Genomic DNA, 22044 nt, shown 5'->3' with positions numbered 1-22044 from the left:
AATCTCAGGAATCTGAATGATTTTTAAAAAAAATTAAATGTATTTCATTTTCTTAATGGGCCTTATTGGTAACATTCCATCTCAAACCAAGTTCAAACATTACTTACAGGATTTTCAGTTCAAATTCATCTCTCTCTTTTAGATGGTAGTTTTGTATAAACCAGAATTGTTGATTGCAAATGTCCTACAGCAAATTGAAAAAAGATTAAAAATTAATCACATGGGTAAATTGTTTCAAAGGACAGCAGTATATGGGACATCTGACTAATAGGAAGGAAATTAGCACTGATCAGATGAAAATTCAAAGAATGAAGAATTTGCTTACTTTTACTTGTCTGATTTATGGGACTTTAGCTCTATTATAATTCTGTATTGACTGCAAAGCCTTTGCATAGGTTAATGATAACAGTTAAAAGTTCTTCAACAGTTAAAAGGATTGAAATTTTGATTTCTTCATTTAAAACAGGCATTATTGACAATGCTGATTCCAGCACCCTAGAGCATTGAAGTTATAACAAACATGTCTTATAATATACATGGATTTGGAAGTTATTGCGTGAGAAAGCAATAGGAATAGATCTAATGAAGGTTACTGTGGTTCTTTCTACCTCAGATGAAAAATAAAATTAGGTTTTAGCCCCTGTATGAAAAATAAAACCAATTCTTCTAGACATCCAATACTTTGCTATGTGCTAAAACTTACCTCCAAGTAAAAAAGTATGTATTAACCATTTCAACAAATAATGTTATTTCTTTCTGATTCTTAAGAATGCAAAATAAATGATAATGTTTTGGTTTGTAACACCATTTGTTTATGTTACATTAAATCATCAAAGCTTTGTTTTCTAAATGGAAATACTGAGTTCATTAATGTATAATGTGAAACAAATGCCACTGTCAACTTTGAAAGAAAACTTTCAAATAATAGACTAGAGACTTAATGTCTGCTTCTCTTGTAGTTAAAATGACTTGCCAGAGTTATGTTAAGATCATTGGTTGCACTCTATTTCTCATATATACAGATTTCATAAAATATGTGCAGTTAAACATGATATGTTGGAATCATTTCCTAATATATGGTTAACCATGCAGAATTCTCTTAGCTAATGCCATTAAGCAGACTTCTTAATTGTTTTCTAATGATAACAGTAATACTATTCCTTTGTTTGTAGGTGAGACTACTTGCATCTTGGTATTCCCTCTGCATTTATAATTGATATTTGTGTTGATTTGTGTATTATTACAATGATCATTAGAATATATAAATTTGAAAGGAAAAATTCTAGATCAAATTATTTCCTCCAAATAAGTACCAGTTACCTATTCCAGAAACTTTCTTCATAACAATATCTATGCTTAGTGTGTAGACAGAGAGCAAAAAGTGACAAAAGCTCAGTACACTGTGTTTCAAAGATTTCTTACCTGCATCATGCTACAGCATGCTACATTATATGGAAAGTGACATAGTTTTCCCTGGGTAAAATGGTGAAAACTCTGTCACTTAAGAATAGAGTGGGTGAAGCACAAGGAAGTTACTATGAGAGATAAAGAACTCTGATGATGGATTGATTATCACTGCACTTCACATATGGACACAAAAATCCCAGTCACTGATGATCTCCCTTTGTGGAGGCAGGCTACACGTATAATTTCTGTTGGGTTGGCTCCTCAGCGACCATCATCTCCCTGTTCCATATCACTTTGTGGCATATAGATCAAGTTCAGTCCTTTGGTAGTCCGACTCAAGGTCTGGGGTCTAATACAGCTTTCCTGAGCTACTTTTCTTAGAAGCAATCATGAAAACCCACATGATTGCATTTCACTGAAAGAAATGACTGGCCAGGTACAGAGGTGAGGCTCATGAGGACGTTAAGAATTTACTGCTAGAATTTATATCGCAGAACAGAATCTTCCTGTGATACTAAGCAATCCTCCAAATTTCAGTGACTTCACTGGCTATGTCTGCATTGTCAAGTAACTTAACTTATGAACTGTCTCTTGGTTTCAGTTCCTGTTGTCTACATTGCATAAATGTTAGTTCATTCCATGTCTCAGCGTTAAGGAAAACCATCTTCGTCTCTCAAAAAAACCCCTCAAGTTCTGTGAATAATTCATTCTAAGGACTGCTTCCAAAAGGCAACACAAACCAGACGGCCAAAGACTTGGATTTCTCTGCCCTACAAAGTCCCTCAGCAGCAGGCTTTTTATTTTCAAAACACTTTCCCATGTCTGGATATCATATCCCAGAGCCTGTAATGCACTCCTTCAGCTTCATGTTATAAAAACACAACCTGGTGGGTTGCAGCACAGCCCTCCAGTTTTTTTCAGGCACTTTGAACTCAAAACAAACAAACAAAATGGTAACTCAGGTCTTTGAGCCAACGCATCACTGTGTGTGGCTTAAAAGAGACGCAGGACATTGTACTGTGAAGTGGAGATTTGTTTAGCAGTTTCTTCTAGGTATTGCTATCTCTGAGCACGGTAGACATAAGCCACTCAACACCACTTAGCTTGAAGGATCTCCTTCTGGGATGTGTATTTAGCTATGTAAATATAGCTGCAATGACCCTGTAGTTTAGCAGGAAACACTTTCATGAGGTACTGGCTTCTGAGAGACGTTTGCACACATCAGACATTCACTATTTTCATGGCAGTATAGCAGCCTTTTATCCTGCCCTTCAACACCAGATGCTGAAGTAAAAAAATGTTTAAAGGCAGAGGTTTTGGTATGAAAGTAAAAATATAAGACTACAGGTGAAACAAATATGAACTCAATCAATAATCCACCTTTTTTTTCTTTTTTTTAAAGTTTTCCTACCCAGAATTTCTAAAATATGTTCCATTTGCCAGAGCTACATGATTTGATATTTAGTTTTCTTTCTCCAACGAAGATATAAAGCATAATGTCAGGCAATGTGTCAGAAAATATCCACTAGTCACTCAGTGGTGAACCTGTTATGTGACTAATTGTAAGATTCATCTGTCCAAATTCAGATTAAATATCTACATTTGAGTACTCCATGTCCTTCTTCTGCATTTACTTATTTCTCTACATTCACTATAATTGGAGCTGCAGTAACTAACTCTAATGCAGGGCAAGATTCAGTTGTCTAAGCAGAAGTGCCAAAAGCCACTGGAGATGCTCTAGGATGTCCAAGACATCCTTAAAGGGTTTTATAAACATAAGGCTTCTTTTGGATGGGCAGCTGCGTGCCAAGTGCAATACCTTGCACCTAAAATGTATGTAGATGGCTATGTTTAACCAACTGAACCCTAGCTGTAGATGTATACTGTACAGATACAACAAACTTAGTGGAATTAATATACCTTACATATCATCTGTTGCTATCTTCCTAAGCTCCGTACGTCAGCATCAGTATAATGTTACTTTATGTTGCATTGGGGATGGTGCTCACCCTTAGCCTTATCATTTCTGACACAAACTGACCCATATAACTACTATAGCAAAGCAGATGAAATTCCATTCTGCCAAAATATGAGCTCATCTGTGATGTTAAAAAAGCTGTACTGAATTGTTTTTAATGGATGTATTTTAAGGACTTTGGCATTCATAGTTAAAAATGATCTCATACAATTGAGAAGGTGTAAGCACATTTTCAGTTTCTTGGTTTTGTTTTTTTTTTAATTTTGGCTTTTCATTGCTTTTGGTTTAGTTTCTTCTTGCATAAGCAAAATGTCTGTATGACAATTATGAGAATCATTCACTCTACTTTGCAAGGATAATAAATATGTATCCCTATTCTCCAAGGCATACATAAATCACTGAGTACCAGAAGTTAGGGGTCCCAATGGACTGATTATTTAATTTTTTCACTATATATTATCATTTCTCCCACCTCAAAAGCATCAGTCAATGGTCACAGGCAGACTCAAAGAGCGAAACAGAGGCATTACTGTTTTGGCAAAATTTATTAATTTTCATTTTGAACCTTCTTTTTTCTTTCACCTTACCTTTACTGACAAGCTATTGCAATTGACACAACCAGATACAATAATTTATTGCACCCAAATTAAGATTTTAGATTTCACAGAAAGACGCAAGAGGGTAGGAATCAAAACTATTTTACAACATACAATTTTAGCATGAGTGAAACCTGTTTTCTATGTTAATTCATTAACTTCGTTGGTAGGCTAGTAGTTATATGTATGCTTATATAACAAAATGTTCCGTAATGCAAAAGCTTTCATTCATTCTAAATGAATAATGTTGAAACTTCTGTCCTTTTCTCATGAACCTTGTAGCAAACAGAGCTTCACTGAAAGACAAGAAGTTTGAAGTATTAAGAAATTCAGCTGAGTACACTGATTTATAATTCAGATATGACAAAACAATGTGCAATATTTAATTTATTTTTCTTTAAAATTAAAGCCTAAAAATCTCCAAAACTTCATTGGAAAAATGCTTGAAAATTTTGACATTTCTTTAGCCTCTGTGGATCATCTGTTAATTTCTCCTTCATTAAAAGAAAACTAAAAAAAAAAAAAAAAAAAAAAAGCAGAGATACATTTTTCACTACATTGATTCCTGGCTTAATTCTCAGCAGATATCTCTTACATCACTGTTCACATCTTCAAAAGCGATGTAGTCAAAGAATGGTAAAGCAATGCAGATTCCTTCCTTCCATACTACTTGTTAGTGAAATCCAGTGGCTTTTTTTGTTTGGTTGTTTGTTCATGATTCGTGTTGAACTGTGAAACAGGAAATACTTATAAAATCACAGAATTGTTTAGCTTGGAGGGACCTCTGAGATCATCCATTCCAATCCCCCTGCTCTTTTCCATTTCACTTACTGTGCAATGGAGAGGGCAAAAGTTGAACTACATCATAAAACCCCCCAGATTTCCTGAAGAAAGTGAATACATGCACTGCTATACTATAAGAAGGGCATATGTTCAAGCATAATATAGCATATACTTTCCTTTTAGAGACATCCCTTAGCTTTTCCAAGTACAGATGCAGTCATAAAAACATGAAAATGTCCTCAAGTAATTAGTCCTTTGCCAGGTACCCTTCATAATACAGTTTTTCTCAGACATCTTTTTCTCCCCTCATTGAGACTTCATGGCCAACATCACATGAACTTCAATTGGAAGAGTCCATTGTTTCAACTTTTTTTTCTAAGCGCTGGGTACTCGTAAGTATTTTGTGATGTTTTTAAGTTTAATGGCCTAAACACACTAGCTGGGGAATGGTCTGACATATACTGAATATTTTTTTCTCACATATAGCCACTGTTCAGTAAAGGAATCTATATATTATTTAAAGTAGGAAAAGCAAGTTTTCACAGAAACCACTACATATAAACTGAAGCATGTCTGAGATATTTAAACACAGCTCTGTGATCTAGTTAGTATAACTATGTTTTGAAATATTTTCAGAATATTATGTAGTTAGGAATCAAACCTGGCAAAAATAAAACAGTAAAAGAAAGGGAGGAGACATCCATTAGAAGCTTTAAAACTTTCACAAAACAAAAAATTGGCCAATTAAAAAAAAAAAAGGGTTTGGTAACTAATACATCATTTTATTTTATGGAAAGACAATGCAAAGCAAGTATTTTTTCCCTCTCCTTTTTTTTTGTTTAAATAAATTAATGCATTTTTTAAAAGTTTAACTGCATAAAGTCATTATTGAGACCTCATTATTGTGAATTGCAGGAATCAAACTAATATTATGTCTTCCTTCAAACTGCAAAAATATGTCAATATTAGTCAGTGTTGGTGTTTACCTGGTGTTTATGCAGTAAGGAGATTGTCCTAGCTCATGATAGCTGCAAATTCCTGAAACCATTGTTCTGATATCACTGTCCCTTCATTACTCTTAAATATTATGCTATTCTTCTTGCCTTTGCCTACAAATTTTCAGTTTACTTTATCAGTTGCATTCAGATTCATCTTCTACTTCCCCAAAATATCATTGCTCCCTACTGACATCTACAAATTCATTACCAAGATGCCTACATGTCACCCTTTTCCAGGTTTCTCATTATTGTAAATTACAGTTCCAGATTCATATTTTAACATTCATCTACAGCACAACAGGTTTTTGGTCTATTCATCTGACCTTCATGTATTTCTTTAACCTCTCATAAAGCTTCTTCATGAACTTTCTTACAAATTTTGGGGCAGCACTTCAACTAGTTATCAGTGCTTTTCTTCACAGTTTATGTGTTACAGATCTCAAAATTTAGTTTACATATAACTATTGAAACAATTACTTGCCCTTCTAAGAAGAATTTTGCATACAACTTCACAGGAATTTTGCCTTATGAAAGCCACATTCCACATTTTTTTCTTACCTGAAACACTGACCAATCTTTCCTCAAATTCTTCCTCATACTTGAGGCTCATAGAAAATACTTGTGACATAAAGGTTGTATTTTGAATCTTCCAGAACATCATAAGAATGATGCAGAGAGAAATCCAGTTTTTCCTCCTCTCTAAATCTTTGACACGGTTTATATCCAACAGCATTCCCACAGCAGCTCATTTGGCAATTTCATTTTCCCTTGAAGAGCCACGTTATTTCTGATATATGTTACTCAGCGGATAGAAGATAATACGGCAAGGTGTTTGAGGTTAGACTACAGCTAGACACACTTTCTGGTTTGGTTTCAAACTAGGCCATTATTAGAGAATGTTCCATTTAAAACATTTTAAATGTTTAATGTCCCAGCATGGCCCTTGGTAGGCAAGCATCTGCTCAAAAGTCATAGCCCATTTTTGTAATATTTTGACAATCTCAGTAGAAAAGCTCCATGCCAAATGAAAATTTTCCATGACTTTAGGTTTGACTTTTCGAATCAAGGTTAAAGGCTCTTGCTGAATATTGGAAGGAAATTGTGTTGTTGCTGTAGCTATTCTTGAGAACATAACAGGTCAGGTCTCAAGGCTGCCAGTACCGTTTCTCTCACAAGCTTTAAATATATTTAGAAGATGTTAAAGACTGTTAGAAATACTCTGCAGCTGTTATACTACAGTGAGATACTCTAATATTTATCACAATGTTAGGTGAAATTCTTTTACTGATTAATTTTTTCTAAACCAGAGAAAGACAATACTTTAAATTGCAACCAATAAATGAGTTTCACAGCTGATGCTGGGGACACGTATGTCATACTTGACAGCTTTGCTTTACATAGGTACATGCAAACATTATATTTGGATTTTAATTCTCAAGAGATTTATCTTCTGCTCTGCTGCAATTCTAGCTTTTCTTCAGGTCTAAACTATGAATCTCAGCTGAAACATCTGAATTTTACCATTTTCCAGACAAAATATTAGGCCTAGTATGATTTTGATATTAAATTAGACATTTATATTTCAGAAACATAAAAGCCTTTTCTATGATGTAATTTCAGCTTCTAATATGTGAGGAAAATAAAATCAAACAAGTTTGCTTTTGATTTTAGCCTTGTCTGCTATAAATGTTTGGATAGCTCTCATTCCAAGTTTGCTGTGAACTACGGAAGCTAAATTCATTTAGAGGAAAGGGTCACTTCCATTACTGATTATGGCATATGAAAGGTATCATATATGTTTAAATCCTGATGCACAATAGGAACAGAACCTACTTATTTAAATAGAAAGTATGGCTTAGGTATAGGAATTAAATTTATGGTTACTTATTAGAACTATCAAAAAGAAAAAAAGACATAGCATTCTGGAAGAAAAGAACATAGATTCGTTAAAATAGGCTCTTTTTTATGATTATTCTCTTCAGTGATTTTTTCACAGGAGCATGTTTAAGTATATTTTCTGAACTTCCCATTTCAATAAAGTCAAAGTCGTGGCATAGATTTATGGGTCTGACAGAATAGGTGAAAGGTTTGTTGTATGCATACACTGCAATCCTAACAGTATATGCATGTAACTTTAAAGATTATATTCAATACTTTATGGCATTTTAATTGATCAAAAAAAAAATATTGGTAGGTTTGAACATTGTTTTAAAAAACAGTCTGCATTTTTCATTTGAGGGTGGACAGAAAAAAAACCATATATATATCTTTTCCCATAAAATTAAATCTATTATTTTCCTATCTTCCATAATATTGTCAATGCAATTTTCATTAATTAATTCTCCAGTCAGTAATTAATATCTAGTCACATTGCCTTCAGATTCAGATCACATGCTTTAACTGAAGCCAATTATTTCACAGAACCACAGAATGATTACGGTTGGAAAAGACCTCTAAGATCATCAAGTCCAACCATCAACCCAACACCACCATGACCACTAAGCCATGTCCCGAAGTGCCACATCCACACAATTTTTGAACACTTCCAGTGACGGTGACTCCACCACCTCCCTGGGCAGCCTGTTCCAATGCCTGACCACTCTCTCGGTGAAGAAATTTTTCCTAATATCCAATCTAAACCTCCTCTGGTGCAACTTGAGGCCATTTCCTCTCGTCCTATCACTGATTACTTGGGAGAAGAGACCAACACCCTCGTCGCCACAACCCCCTTTCAGGTAGTTGCAGAGAGCGATAAGGTCTCCCCTCAGCCTCCTCTTCTCCAGACTGAACAACTCCAGTTCCCTCGGCCGCTCCTCATAAGACTTGTGCTCCAGACCCCTCACCAGCTTCGTTGCCCTTCTCTGGACACACTCCAGCACCTCAGCATCCTTCTTGTAGGGAGGGGCCCAAAACTGAACACAGGATTCAAGGTGCGGCCTCACCAGTGCCGAGTACAGGGGCACAATCACTTCCCTACTCCTGCTGGCCACACTAGTTCTGATACAGGCCAGGATGCTGTTGGCCTTCTTGGCCACCTGGGCACACTGCCGGCTCATATTCAGCTCTTTAACTGCAAGGTCTAGGAATATTTTTCATTATAAATGTTTTTTATAATAAGTGATATCCTGGATGTTTAAGGTAAGGCCATATCTTTCACTACTGTGATAGTGTATCTGGAAATACACTAGGAAAAATCTGCTTTGCTATACCCATAGCACTTGGTGAACTGCTTTGTTGTACAGTTGAGAGTTGAATTTTTCATTGTCTGTTGGAATTCAGTCTTTTTAAATATGGGAATTCTTCACTAATGCTCTGAAAAAATGACTCAAACCATTTTTCTGTTATCCTACTTCCAAAACTTCACTGAAAAAAACACTTTGTCATATCCTCTTTGATGATCTACCAAACATCCATTCAGTGAAGTATTGAGTGACTGATCTTTTTCTAGATGGGTTACTTAATGTGCATGATATGGAGAAGTTGTATTCCTTCCTTCTCAACATCTGTTTTCACTCTTCCTCCTTGTATGTCCACTTGCATTGTACTCATAGAGCTAATTTTCACAAATTCTGGGCAAGAGCATTGTATTGATAAACCCACACAAAATAGCAGCATATTTTGCTGCCGAAGTACAGCAGCAAAAGAAGACAGATTCATTCTAGCAGGTTTTTCAGACAACATGATTGAGTTTTGATGACTCTTCCCTTAATGCATTTTTTCAAAGCTACCGAAGGGAGATTTGAGTACACGGAGCAAGTTCAGAAAGTGCAGCTTTCAAGCTGCTTTTAGAGGAAAGAGTATTTTTAACACAAGCACGAAAAAGTTCTTCCTTTTAAAAATGAAGTTTCTCTGTAGCTTCCGTTAAAGCAGCTTAACAAAGAGGATAACACCATGACTGAAATATTTATACTTCATCACAGTTCCTTTGAAGAATAATAATAACAAAAAAGAATCACTAGTTTGTTCATCTTTCCTAATGATACAGAGAGGAAAGTAGTACCTAAACAATGAATAATAATGCAGAAACTCAGACTGTAAAATCAATATGTCAGCTCGGTAAAGCTGAGCTTCTTCCTAATGCTGCTGTTCCAACAGTAGAGCTTACCTTCTGAATTATATATGTATTTACCTAATTACATAAATATTGACTTTGCTTTTTATGAAGCCTTTTTCAGTTTCAGTGTAATTACAATGTCAATATTTGTTGCATGTAATAACACTGAATTTAGACTTGTTAATTTTGATTGATAGTGGCATGCCACAAGTTATTATATGGATAAAACGTTAGTCTAGAAGCATTCATAGCAAATACAAGCAGCTGACAATGCTACCAAATCTGAATGTGTCTCCAAGACCTTCTGTTTCCAATTGTTTCACCAAGCAAAGGAAATATAATGGGTGATTAATACATCCATGTTCCATATGAAGTACTTTTTTGAGATGGAGAAATATTTACCCTGGTCCAAAAAGTATAAATATTCAGCCAGGAACTCACTAAAAAAGTTCCTGTTTGAAGTTAGCTTTAAAATTTTGCCTTACAATGTTGTAAAGTCTGTTTAAATTGTGCCATAACGGAGGATTTATATAGCAACAAGTATACTTTGCTGCATACCTTCCGTCAGGTATACTTTATTTTGGAATAATATTGGAACCCAGACACAAGTAATTTCACATTAAATTATTTCCCTTTTCCTTCAAATCCAAGAAAGATGTGAGCAGTGGACTTTTAGGTACTACTGGGACTTGCAAAACTGTTCGCTTCAGTCTGTGAATGTTTGTTGAGATATATTTCTACAAGAGCAACTTTGTTCAGAGCTGGCAGACCTCTGAACTACTTTCAATGATGAATAGCCATATAGTATAGTGTGTGTTTCTAGATGCAATTATAAAGGATTTTGAATTTGTCCGTAACATGAGAATTAGAAACCGAACTGTGTCGGTCTGTGTGCTCAGGATATTTAAATTTGTTCTAGCTATGACATGTTGCCAGTAGTGACAAGGCATGCATCATATTATATTTTCTCATTTGTCTCAGCAGGGATGCCAGACAAGAGGAACCTCAGTGACGTAAAGCAAATCCATCAAACCAACGATGGCAGCACTTTAGACACAATGGGAGCAGGATGTACAACAATGGCTGATTATATGACATTTATGCTGATTAGTTTGGTAACGCTGTTTCTCAATCTTTGGTAACTGTTTAGCTCTGGCTTGATATATGTGTTGCATTGTCATCTGTTTATCCCCACTCACAAGCCTGGAATAAGGGGTCTGGTGGATATAAATATAACAATATTTATGATAGCTTGTGTAACATCAGCCTTTCTGATCTTAGGCCTGAATATTAACAAAGTTGTTTGCATAAAGATTTCCCTGTGGGTTTTTTTAAACATCTGTATAGTCATGTAAAATCATGTTTCCTTTTATAATATTTTACGTTGAAAATAAGTTGACTATGATAATCTTTCTCTTAAAATCAATTTGTAAAAAAGAGATCACAGAATCACCAAGTCCTGGAAGGGGATCCTGGAGATCATCTACACCAATCCTGTGCAGATCAGAGTCAACAACAGCAAGCTGCCCAAGGCCAAGTCCAGTTGGTATTTGAATGTCTCCAACAATGGAGACTCTACAGCCTCTTTGGGCATCCTGTTCCAGTGCTTTAACACTCCTAGCAAAAAAGTTTGTCCTTACATACAAATGTCATCTATTGTATTTCAGTTTGTGCCCATTGCCTGTTGTCCTTTCACTGGGCACCACTGAGAAGAGTTTGCCTCCATTTTCTCCTCTTATCAGGTATTTATACACATTGATAAGATCCCCCCTGCATCTTATGTTCTCCAGGCTAAAAAGTCTCAGCTTTCTTAGCTTCTCCTTGTATGAGACATGTTCCCGTCCCTTAAAAATCTTCATTACCCTTTTCAGGACTCTATCCACTATGTCCATGTCTCTCTTGTCCTTGGGAGCCCACACCTGGACACAGCACTGTAGATATGGTTTCACCAGTGCTGAGCAGAGGGGGAGGATCACCTCCTTTGACCTGCTGGCAACATTTTTCCTAATTCAGCCCAGGAGGCTGTTGTTTATCTTTGCTGCCAGGGCACATTGTGGGCTTATATTCAACTTGGTGTCCTTCAGGATTCCCCAGGTTCTTCTCTGCAAAGCTGCTTTCCAGCTAATCAGCACCAGCATGCACTGGTACATGGTGTTATTCCTCCCCGGGTGCAGGACTTCACATTTCCCGTTCTTGAATTTCATGAAGTTCCTATCAAACCATTTCTTCAGCCTGTCAGGGTCCCTCTGAATGGCAGAACAACTCTCTAATGTATCAACCACTCCTCCCATTTTTGTATTCTCTGTGAGAACTTGCTGAGAGTGCACTCTATTGCATCATCCAGGTCATTAATGAAGTCAAACAGTACCACTCCTGTGGTAAACTGATGCTAACTGGCTTCCATGTGGACTTTTTGCTATTACTTACAACCCTACATGCAACTGATAGAAATTGATGAAACAGTTGCTCATGAGTTTTGTACAAAACTTTGTGAGTTTTGTATTTAAAATGCTGCTTTCTGGAACATGATCCCTGTAAAACAGAAAAAGTTGAAGTTGCACTTTAGTCTTTCTCCAAAAAAGGAAAGAAAATTCCACAGTGTAAACTCAGCTAATTTTAGTAGGAACTACTTTTCACAGTTCAGAAAAGCTACATATTAAATACCGTGTATGCATATGCAGATATACAAATAGCTGCACTTTAAGTAGAGATAACAGCAAAATTAGGATTCAGTGTTGGATTAAGATATCTCAAGCTATACATCTACATACAGATATTTACATATGTGCTATATACCTATTACTTATGTGTTATATATCTAAGCTCTAACTGCAGTCAGTGAAAATACAGGGTAACATTCCATTGCTAAAATACCAGCAATGAGTGCCAGTTGAGATGCTGTAAGAAAACCCACTTGTTGTCCAGCTACTGCTCTGAAGGAGCTCAGAACATTCTGTGGGCAAGTGACCTGAGCCCTTTGTCAACACATTCATAGAACCGTAGAATCTTTGGGTTGCAAGGGACCTTTAAAGGTCATCTAGTGCAACCCTCCTGCAATGAGCACGGACATCTTCTACTAGATCAGGTTGCTCAGAACCCCGTCCAACCTGACCCTCAATGTTTCTGGGGATCAGGCATCTACTAGCTCTCTGGGAAACTTACTCCAGTGTTTCAACACTCTCATTGCAAAAAATATCTGCCTTAGATCTAGTCTAAGAAGATCTAACCTTCTTTTAGTTTAAAACCATTACGCCTTGTCCTGTTGCAACAGGCCCTACTAAAAAGTCTGTCTCCATCTTTCTTAGAAGCCTCCTTTAAGGACTGAAAGGCAACAAGAAGGTCTCCCCAGAGCCTTCTCTTCTTCAGGCTGAACAACCCCAATTGTCTCAGCATTTCTTCACAGCAGAGGTATTTCATCCGTCTGATCACTGTTGTGGCCCTCCTCTGGAGCCGCTCCAAGAGGTCTGTGTCTTTCCTGTGCTGAGGACTGCAGAAATGGACATAGGACTCCAGGTGAGGTCTCACCAGAGTGGGGTAGGGGCAGAATCACGTCCCTCAACCTGCCAGCCATGCTTCTTTTCATGCAGCAGAGGATCTACTTGGCCTTCTGGGCTGCAAGCACACATTACTGGCTCATGTCCAGGTTTTCATCCACCAGTATCCCCGAGTCCTTCTCAGCAGGGCTGTTCTCAATCCCTTCATCCCACAGTCTGTACTGATAGAGGGGGTTGCCCTGACCCAGGGACACTTGGCCTTGTTGAATCTCATGAGGCTTGCAGGGGTCCATTCCTCAAGCTTGTCCAGGTCGCTCTGGATAGCGTGACGTCCCTCAGGCATGTCAATCACACCACTCAGCTTGTTGTCAACTGCAGACTTGCTGAGAGTGCACTTGATCCCACTGTCTGTGTCATTGATGAAGATATTCAGCAGTACTGGTCTGAAGACAGACCCCCGAGGTACAGCACTCGCCACTGATCTCCATCTGGACATTGAGCCGTTGACCTCTACCCTCTGGATGCGACCATCCAACCAATTCCTCATCCACCAAATAGTTCACCCATCAAATCCATATCTCTCCAATTTACAGAAGTCCAGATAGATGACATCCATAGCTCTTGCCTTGTCCACTGATGTGCTCACTCCATCCTAGAAGGCCACTAGGTTGGTCAGGAAGGACTTGCTCTTGGTGAAGACATGCTGGTTGTCTCAAATCACCTCCCTGTCCTCCATAGGCCTTTGCATAGCTTCTAGGAGGATCTGTTACAGGATCTTCCCAGCCACAGAGATGAGGCTGACAGGCTGGTAGTTCCCAGGGTCCTCCTTTCAACTCTTTTTAAAAATGGCTGCAATGTTTCCCTTTTTCCAGTCTCCAGGGACTTCACCTGACTGCCAGGACTTTTCAAATATCATGGAGAGTGGCTTGGCAAGTACATCAGCCAATTGACTCAGGACTCTGGGATGCATCTCATCAGGTCGTATAGACTTGTGCATGTTCAGGTTCCTCAGGTGGCCCCAAACCTGATCTTCTCTTCCAGTGGGAGGGACTTTGCTCCTCCAGTCCCTGTCTTGCAGTCCATCCCCTCAATAGTGTCGGAAGAGACACTGGCAGTGAAGACTGAGGCAAAGAATTCATTCAGTACCTCAGCCTTCTCATCCATTGTTGACAGTTTGCCAGTGTTGCTCATCAAGGGATTCAGTCAATGAATCCCAATCAGTTAGTCAGCTCATATGAAGACAGACACATAAGCAATCAACTCAATTGTCCAAAACTAAGTGCCTGGTGACACCTCATATTTCTTGAAGTACCCAAGACATCCTCATGGGACTGACATATATGACACAGGATGTATGGGAAATTTCATTGGCTCCCTTAAATGGGAACCATCCGGAGTGTCAGCTGGTGGCTAAGTGGGATATCCTTGTGCATCTCAAATAGGTCTAGACATGCATACATGGGCCTGTGAATCATATGCCAGGTCTCCATCAGTAATATTGGGAGCCCAAATACCTAGGTGAATTGATGCAACATGAATGGAAATATGAATCACAACATGAACCCCAGCTCAAGTTCTTATGTTTTATATGATGAGATAAGCTAAAATGTTACACAGTACTAATGGTGTACTATATATGTTACTGTTATAAGATCTGATTATCCTGCCATGACTAATTTCCATGTCATTTGAGCCAGAAAATATTTAAGAATATTTTGTTGTTATTTCTCTTTTACAGTCCTTTACAAGAGAAAAAAAGGTACAGTATTATATGCACTCATACTGTACCTAGAACTCTTCAAAGACTGTAAAAAAAAATTTTTATATGATATTAATATAAAGAAAAATATGTAAATAATTTTATTCCCAAATGCATTCATTAGTCATTAGTGCACACAGTATAATATAGAGGTAAGCAAATATAAAATTTAAAAAAACAAGTGAACATCCATAAGAGCAATTCCATGGCCAGATAAAGATCATTAGTAGGCATGTGTGCTAGTATGTACATTTTACTTGCTCTCTTTTTTCTTTTGCAGGTTTTGTAAACTAGTCCTTCAAATTCACTTGTCTCAGTATACACTGAAATTACGACATCCGTTATTCAGGGAAAGAAAATCTGATTTCATTATTTTCTTTTTTCCTACCGGCTCAAACCAGTAATCAATCTAGTCCAGTAATGGTTTTTCAAACAATGACCAGTACCAGTCACTTCAGGAAAAAGCGAATAATGTTTTGAATAGGAGATTTAGAAATGCAGAAAAAAATCTACCAATACCCATTATTTAGAATTTGATTTATCTCCTTAAAGCACTTTGTTTTCATCCTTCACTTTTGTGTGTAGTTCAAGACCTTACTGATGGCACTAGGTAGTCAAGGAGATAGTTTATTCTATAGCATCTTGGAAACAGGAGACCCATTTTCAAATAATGATAGTAATTAGGTCCTGAGGCCTCTTCAGACATATGTTAATTAGTCTGTGTTACTCCTCAGTTTTTTCATGGCCTGTTCCCCTTATTTTCTACACTGCACCTGTGCAAAATAATTTCTAAGAGTTCTTCTGGAGTGGAAAATCAGGTCTTTTCCTCCCAAACACATATGGACAATCTAGGTTTTGGGGCCCCTCCTATAGGCAATATAAATAATGGCAGGTCTGGAGTTCCCTCACTCACCCCTCAATCACATGTCCTCCTTCACCCTCTTGTCTCATTCATCTTCAGGCACCACCGCACACTCCACATCACACTCCACATCATTGCCTAGGCTCATATGTCTTCCAGGCTGCATCATGTTTCTTTCATCATACCTAGCATGCTATAAAGAAATATCCTTGTTTCTTAAAGAACTACAAAAAAAAATCATTAAAATGTCTGAGACCAAGGAGAGGACACTTGCTGCGTAGGAAGCCAAGGCTGTTTGGCAATTTGTCTCAAGGTTACTTTGCAAGGGAGGTTCGTTTCCAAGAAACTGCAAGAACATGGCAGGATCTTGATGTGTAGCTCCAAGTTTGGCAACTATAAAAAGACCCAAACTTGAACGCTGTCTGTGTTAAAAACAGCAATGAAATGAGGAATAACACTGAGCAGAAAAAGGCAGAGTGTGTTAGAGAAGCCAGGAGGAGAAAAAGAGAAAAAAGGCTAAACTAGAGATCAGGACAATACCGTGTAAAGCCTTCTGTACTCACGTAAAATGGTGGATTGTATGCAGTATGGATGTGAGCCACTCCGGGTCCTTGCGGTCCATTCAGTTGCCTTGGGATGCAGAAGCTTGTCCCAACAGGAGGTCATACAGGCAGCACACGGCTGCCACTGAGCTCCCCGGATGATGTGAGTCTAGTTTGCTCTGAGCACTTTAATTTGTTTTTACTCAGGCATTTTTAACAGCCTAAAACTTCTCCATATCTCACAAAATCTTTGTTGAATGAAATGTTTGTATCGTTTTCTTTTCTTTTAAATAAGCTTTTTATCTATTATAGTTGATAGTGTTTAAAGTAGGAATGCTTTACTCAACATACATCATTTTTCAGACAGACACTCATTCAAATGCTGTTTTTACTAAAATTGCAATGGACGTCACTATTAAAGTTGTGTAACTGGTCTCAGCACAATTTTAAAAAAGCAGCAAGAATACGGTGAGAGAGATTTGTAGAGAATAACTTATTAGAAGATAGTGTAGTTACTTGTAAAACAATATTTTAGAAAAAGAATAAACATTTCAAAAATCCATGATATTTTTATTTGGTAAGATTGAGCTATTCTTCTTGAATGCCAATTTTTTATTTTCTTTAGATGTACCTGTATGTTTTAATGTACCTTTTACCTCCTAGGAAAAAAGTACTGAAGTACTTTTTCTCCTAAATGATGTCCTAGCAGTTTAAATAAATATTTTAAGGTGATAACTTTCCTCAGTGTAGCTGGTGAAAGAGAACAAAAATCATTTATTCCCTTCAGAAGCAAGTATCGTTGTTCCTTTCATGACTAATAAAAGATGAAGCATAACTATAGCCATGTAATAGGTTATCTTTGTGTTTCTCTCTTTCTATAGATAGGTAAATACAAATATACATAGTTTATTTCTCTATACTTGTATTTTTATATATGTTTATTAAAATATTATTGTTCAGATTATAACAGAGTTTAAATTAACCTATTGAAGATTTCAGATTAACCTTAATATTTCTGTAGTATCTTGTCAGGAACATGGATTAAAATAAGAGGTTGAAGTTATCTCTCTTTAGGATATTTTTAAGTTCAGTTCTACTCTGAAATAATTGTATAAACATGAATCTTATTCAGCAAATGATGTCTTTTTCTATGTGCTCTGAGCCACAACTGATTATAGTCAGAATAAAATAAAAGTTGTTTCTAACTACATTACAATAAAAAGCTAATGTGGCCCTAGTAAAACCAAGATTCTATTCTTGCAAATCTCAGCAAGTTATTAATAAAGTTCTAATTCCTAATTCGTTCTTCCTGGTGATGCATGAACAAAAAATCTGGCTTGACAGATTTTGCCAGACAAAATCTGCATGTCTGGTGGTTGTAAACTTTATTTTTTACTTTATTTTGGAACTTGCAAATGTGAAAAGTTAGATACAATATACCTGGTACCCCATGAAGCTCTTTTACCGGCTCACACGGAAGAGGAATAACATGCTGAGCTCCTGTGGCTGGGAGGACTCAGTCGATGCACCTCATCACCCCTGACAGCACAGAGGGCTGTGCTAAGGTCTCCTGCTGTGCTTGCCTAATTTAGGTGTCACAACCATGCCTCTCCAGGTTTGTCAGGCAGTCTAAATCAATTGTTAGTCTCTTGAGTTTAAGTCACATGGAGGTTTTTCTCAGTGGCAGTTTCTGATTTTCCTGCTTCTTTCAATGTCACTGTCTTTGTCATTTGTGCTGGCATAAGGGTTTACAGGACCATGCAGAGAAACCGGTCGGGGTATTTCTGACTTCTTGATCCAGTTCACCTTGCATCTCCACAGACAACAGCACTGGTACAATGGACAGGGCGGCCATAGTGCTCATGGCAGTTTAGTCACACATTTATAGCAAGTGGACACAATGTTAGGTACAAAAAAATATTTTAATAGCATAAGCACTTGAGAATTTTTTTTTTCACTGTTACACCTTGTGCAAGGATTCATGCTTCAGTATCTAAAGCAGGATATGGCCATTAAAAAATTCAGAGCAAAGTCTGATTTTACTCATACACATGCCACACATGAAAGATTACAACAGATCTCTTTTGCTGATGGGCAAAAACCTAGTGCCCAATACATACATCAGTATACCTTGCCCTGAGCCATTTCCCTTTCTTTGTCCCCTATAGCTGTGTCTGTAGGGGATTGTTATTGTATAGTAGTAGAATGTGCTCTCCTGTTTATTTGTGTTTATTTATACATGTATAGCTAACACCTTTGTGCTGGTTGTCAAAAATATTTTTAATGTCTGTTCACATTCCTGGTTTTTGGCAGACAAAGATGTTTGCGAAATCCTTGTCTTCCACTTATTTATTTTTAAAAAGATCAGAAGTTTATCAAGTAAACAAAATATGGGATACCAGGCCTTCAAAAAGGTAAAAAGCAACATGATGTTGAAGAATAAATGTTGCTTGTCATTTATATCTTTAGTAGGCTATGAAAAATACTGTATTTGTAATTTCAGAGCATTGTTAGGACTGGTAATTAGTGCATGGGCCAGTTTATTCTTCTAACCATTTGTGATACTGCTGAGTTCCATGGGTATAACTGCAAGCATAGCTTGGCTTTTTAGTATCTACATGCAAAACTGAACTGATACATTTAATACAATAAGAGTGTTTTTAGAAAGGCATCACAATATTACAGGTAGTAGCAATTTGTATTTCTTGGCTCTATACTGGTTATATGTATGCCATAACAAATAAAAATGTAATTTAGCAAAAAAGAATTATATTATGAACTCTTCTTTATATGACTCTAAGGAAAAAAATCGTTTGTTTGCCTACGAAATATGTAACGATGTTAAAATTTTCAGCATTTTCATAATTTATACAGCAAAGGTAAGAAGAAACTACTTGTGCTCAAATATGTAAGTAGGCTTGCACATTAATACCTGGTTAAATGAGTGTTTTGAAATACTGTCTTAATTTCTTTGATTTCAATCTTTTGCCCTGAAAATCCTGTTTCTCACTTTAGAAAACCACTCAGACCATAGACAGCTGTGGACAGTGGAATTTCTATGAGAAATGTTGAGGTATACTCTTGATAAACAAAAAGGTTTCTAAACTATATCACATTAGTTATGGTGTTCTATGAATAAAACCACAAAGGATCAGCTTTATGGAAGACTGTAAGTATCCATGCAATTTCAAATCCTAGGAAACACCAAAACCCACTGATTAAAATAAACATCATAAAGCAAAATGGCTTTAGTCCAATCTGTTTCTTTATGCAGAGAGGAAAGTAATCTAAACTCATGCATTTAGAACTTAAACTCTCACTCTTTTCTGCACTCTGGACCAGTCCAGTTGCTGAAACATAGGTGCCTATTTTTATAAATAAAGTTTTGATTATGAACAAAGAGGAAACACACCATACATATAAAGGAAAGAATTTACTGTTAGTATAAGTAAAATCTTAAAAATCTAATTCAAGAATCATTATTAGTCTAGATCTAGTTATTACAGAAAAAGAAAGAAAGCATAGTTACCTGGTTAGAATATTTCTACACAGAAAAAGTCTCAATAAGAGTAATAATACAAATAAATTGTAATACATAAACTACTTAGGCTCATAGAATCATTTAAGTTGGAAAAGACCTTTAAGATCATTAAGTCCAACCGTTAATGTAACACTGCCAAGTCCACTAAACCATGTCCCTAAGGACATTTACACATCTTTTAAATACCTCCAGGGACGGTGACTCAACTATTTCCTGGGGCAGCCTGTGCCAATGCTTGACAACCCTTTTGGTGAGGAAATATTTCCTAATATCCAATCTAAACCTTCCCATGTCCAACTTGAGGCCATTTCCTCTTCTCCTGTCTCTTGTTACCTGGGAGAAGAGACTGACACCCACCTCACTGCAACCTCCTTCCAGGTACTTGTAGAGAGCGATAAAGTCTCCCCTCAGCCTCCTCTTCTCCAGGCTAAACAACCCCAGTTCCCTCAGCACATGTCCTGCACATGCCCCGTGAGCGCCCTCCAGATGAACCTGTCCATAATCTTCCCTGGTACTGAGGTCAGGCTGACGGGTGTGTAGTTCCCAGGATCCTCCTTCCAGCCTTTCTTGTAGATGGGTGGGCGTCACATTGGCAAGCCTCCAGTCATCTGGGACCTCCCCTGTTAACCAGGTCTGCTGATAATGATGGAGAGTGGCTTGGCAAGCTCCTCCGCCAGCTCTCTCAGTACTCTCGGGTGGAGAAGTTGCAGTGGGAGAAAGGGCCTGGCTAGCCAAGGGTGGCCTTGGAGGGTCCTAGGCCAGAGGAGAACCGAGTTAGATGTAAAGACTGCGACAGAGTTTAGTTATGGACAATACCTCACATCTAATAAACAGGTAACACTGATCATGGTAGCAAAAATAGGTATGAGCAGTTCAGGCTGTAACTACCCATGAGACATCTGCTCAGTGGAAAGATGGGCACTATAGAAACTGAGAATGGTAGGAGAGCCCTGTAAACCACCTCTTTCAGTGGCAGCAATTGAACCCCTTTTCTTCATGGATGGACTTTGCTAAGAGGAACAGTTGGAGCACAAGGCTGATCAATAAACTGTGAACAAGACATCAATGGATTGAGAGAGTAGTGACTGCCTTCCTGTCATGACTTAACCCCAGGCAGCAACTAAGCACCACGCAGCCGCTTGCTCACTCCCCCATGGTAAGATGGGGAAGAGAATTGGAAGACTAAAAGTGAGAAAACTCATGGGTTGAGATAAAGGCAACTTAAGAGGTAAAGCAAAAGCCGTGCACACAAGCAAAGCAAAACAAGGAATCCATTCACCACTCCCCATGGGCAGGCAGGTGTTCAGCCATCTCCAGGGAAGCAGGGCTCCATCACATGTAATGGTTTCTTGGGAAGACAGACGCCATAACTCTGAACGTCCCTCCACCCCTTCCTTCTTTTTCATCCCAGCTTTATACACTGAGCATGACATTATATGGTATGGAATATCTCTTAGGCCAGCCTGGGTCAGCTGTCCCGGCTGTGTCCCCTCCCAGCTCCCTGTGCACCCCCAGCCTTCTTGCCAGCAGGCCAGCATGAGAAACTGGACTGTCCTTGACTACTTAGCAACAACTCAAAACATCAGCACGTTACCAACATTTTCTCATCCCAAATCCAAAACATAGCCTCACACCAGCTTCTGTGAAGAAAACCAGCTCTATCCTGGCTGAAACCAGGACAGTCCCCCACTTCCTTTTTCTTCCCCCAGCATTATATGTTGAGCATGACATTATATGGTATGGAATATTGGTTGCGGTCAGCTGTCCTGGCTGTATTCCCTCCCAGCTTCTTGTGCACCCTCAGCCTACTCACTGGTGGGATGGTGTGAGGAGCAGAAAAGGCCTTGACTCTGTGTAGGACCTGCTCAGCAATAACTAAAGCATTTCTGTATTACCAACACTGTTTTCAGCACAAAACAAAAACATAGCCCCACGCTAGCTGCTATGAAGAAAACTAACTCTATTCCAGCTGAAACCAGCACACTTCCTTAGCCACCACGCATGATTTTTTAAGTGTGCTTTGAAGAACA

The 22044-nt window shown here is 37.9% G+C and overlaps 1 protein-coding gene across 1 annotated transcript in view; it reads left to right on the top strand.

Moving 5' to 3' along the window:
• GPC5 (glypican 5) overlaps positions 1 to 10958 on the top strand; it is a gene marked incomplete at its 3' end in the record, with an annotated part of 785572 nt that extends 774614 nt beyond the window's left edge. The window contains exon 8 of the mRNA XM_082011503.1: positions 10801 to 10958. Coding sequence (XP_081867629.1) covers positions 10801 to 10958 — 158 coding nt within the window. The remainder of the gene's footprint in view (positions 1 to 10800) is intronic.
• Between the last annotated feature and the right edge of the window lie 11086 nt (positions 10959 to 22044).

Source organism: Phaethon aethereus (assembly GCF_964289735.1).
Source record: "Phaethon aethereus genome assembly, chromosome: 1".
Lineage (NCBI taxonomy): Eukaryota > Metazoa > Chordata > Aves > Phaethontiformes > Phaethontidae > Phaethon > Phaethon aethereus.
Note: the sequence above shows the minus strand (reverse complement) of the source record. Positions and strands in the feature narration are given on the sequence as shown.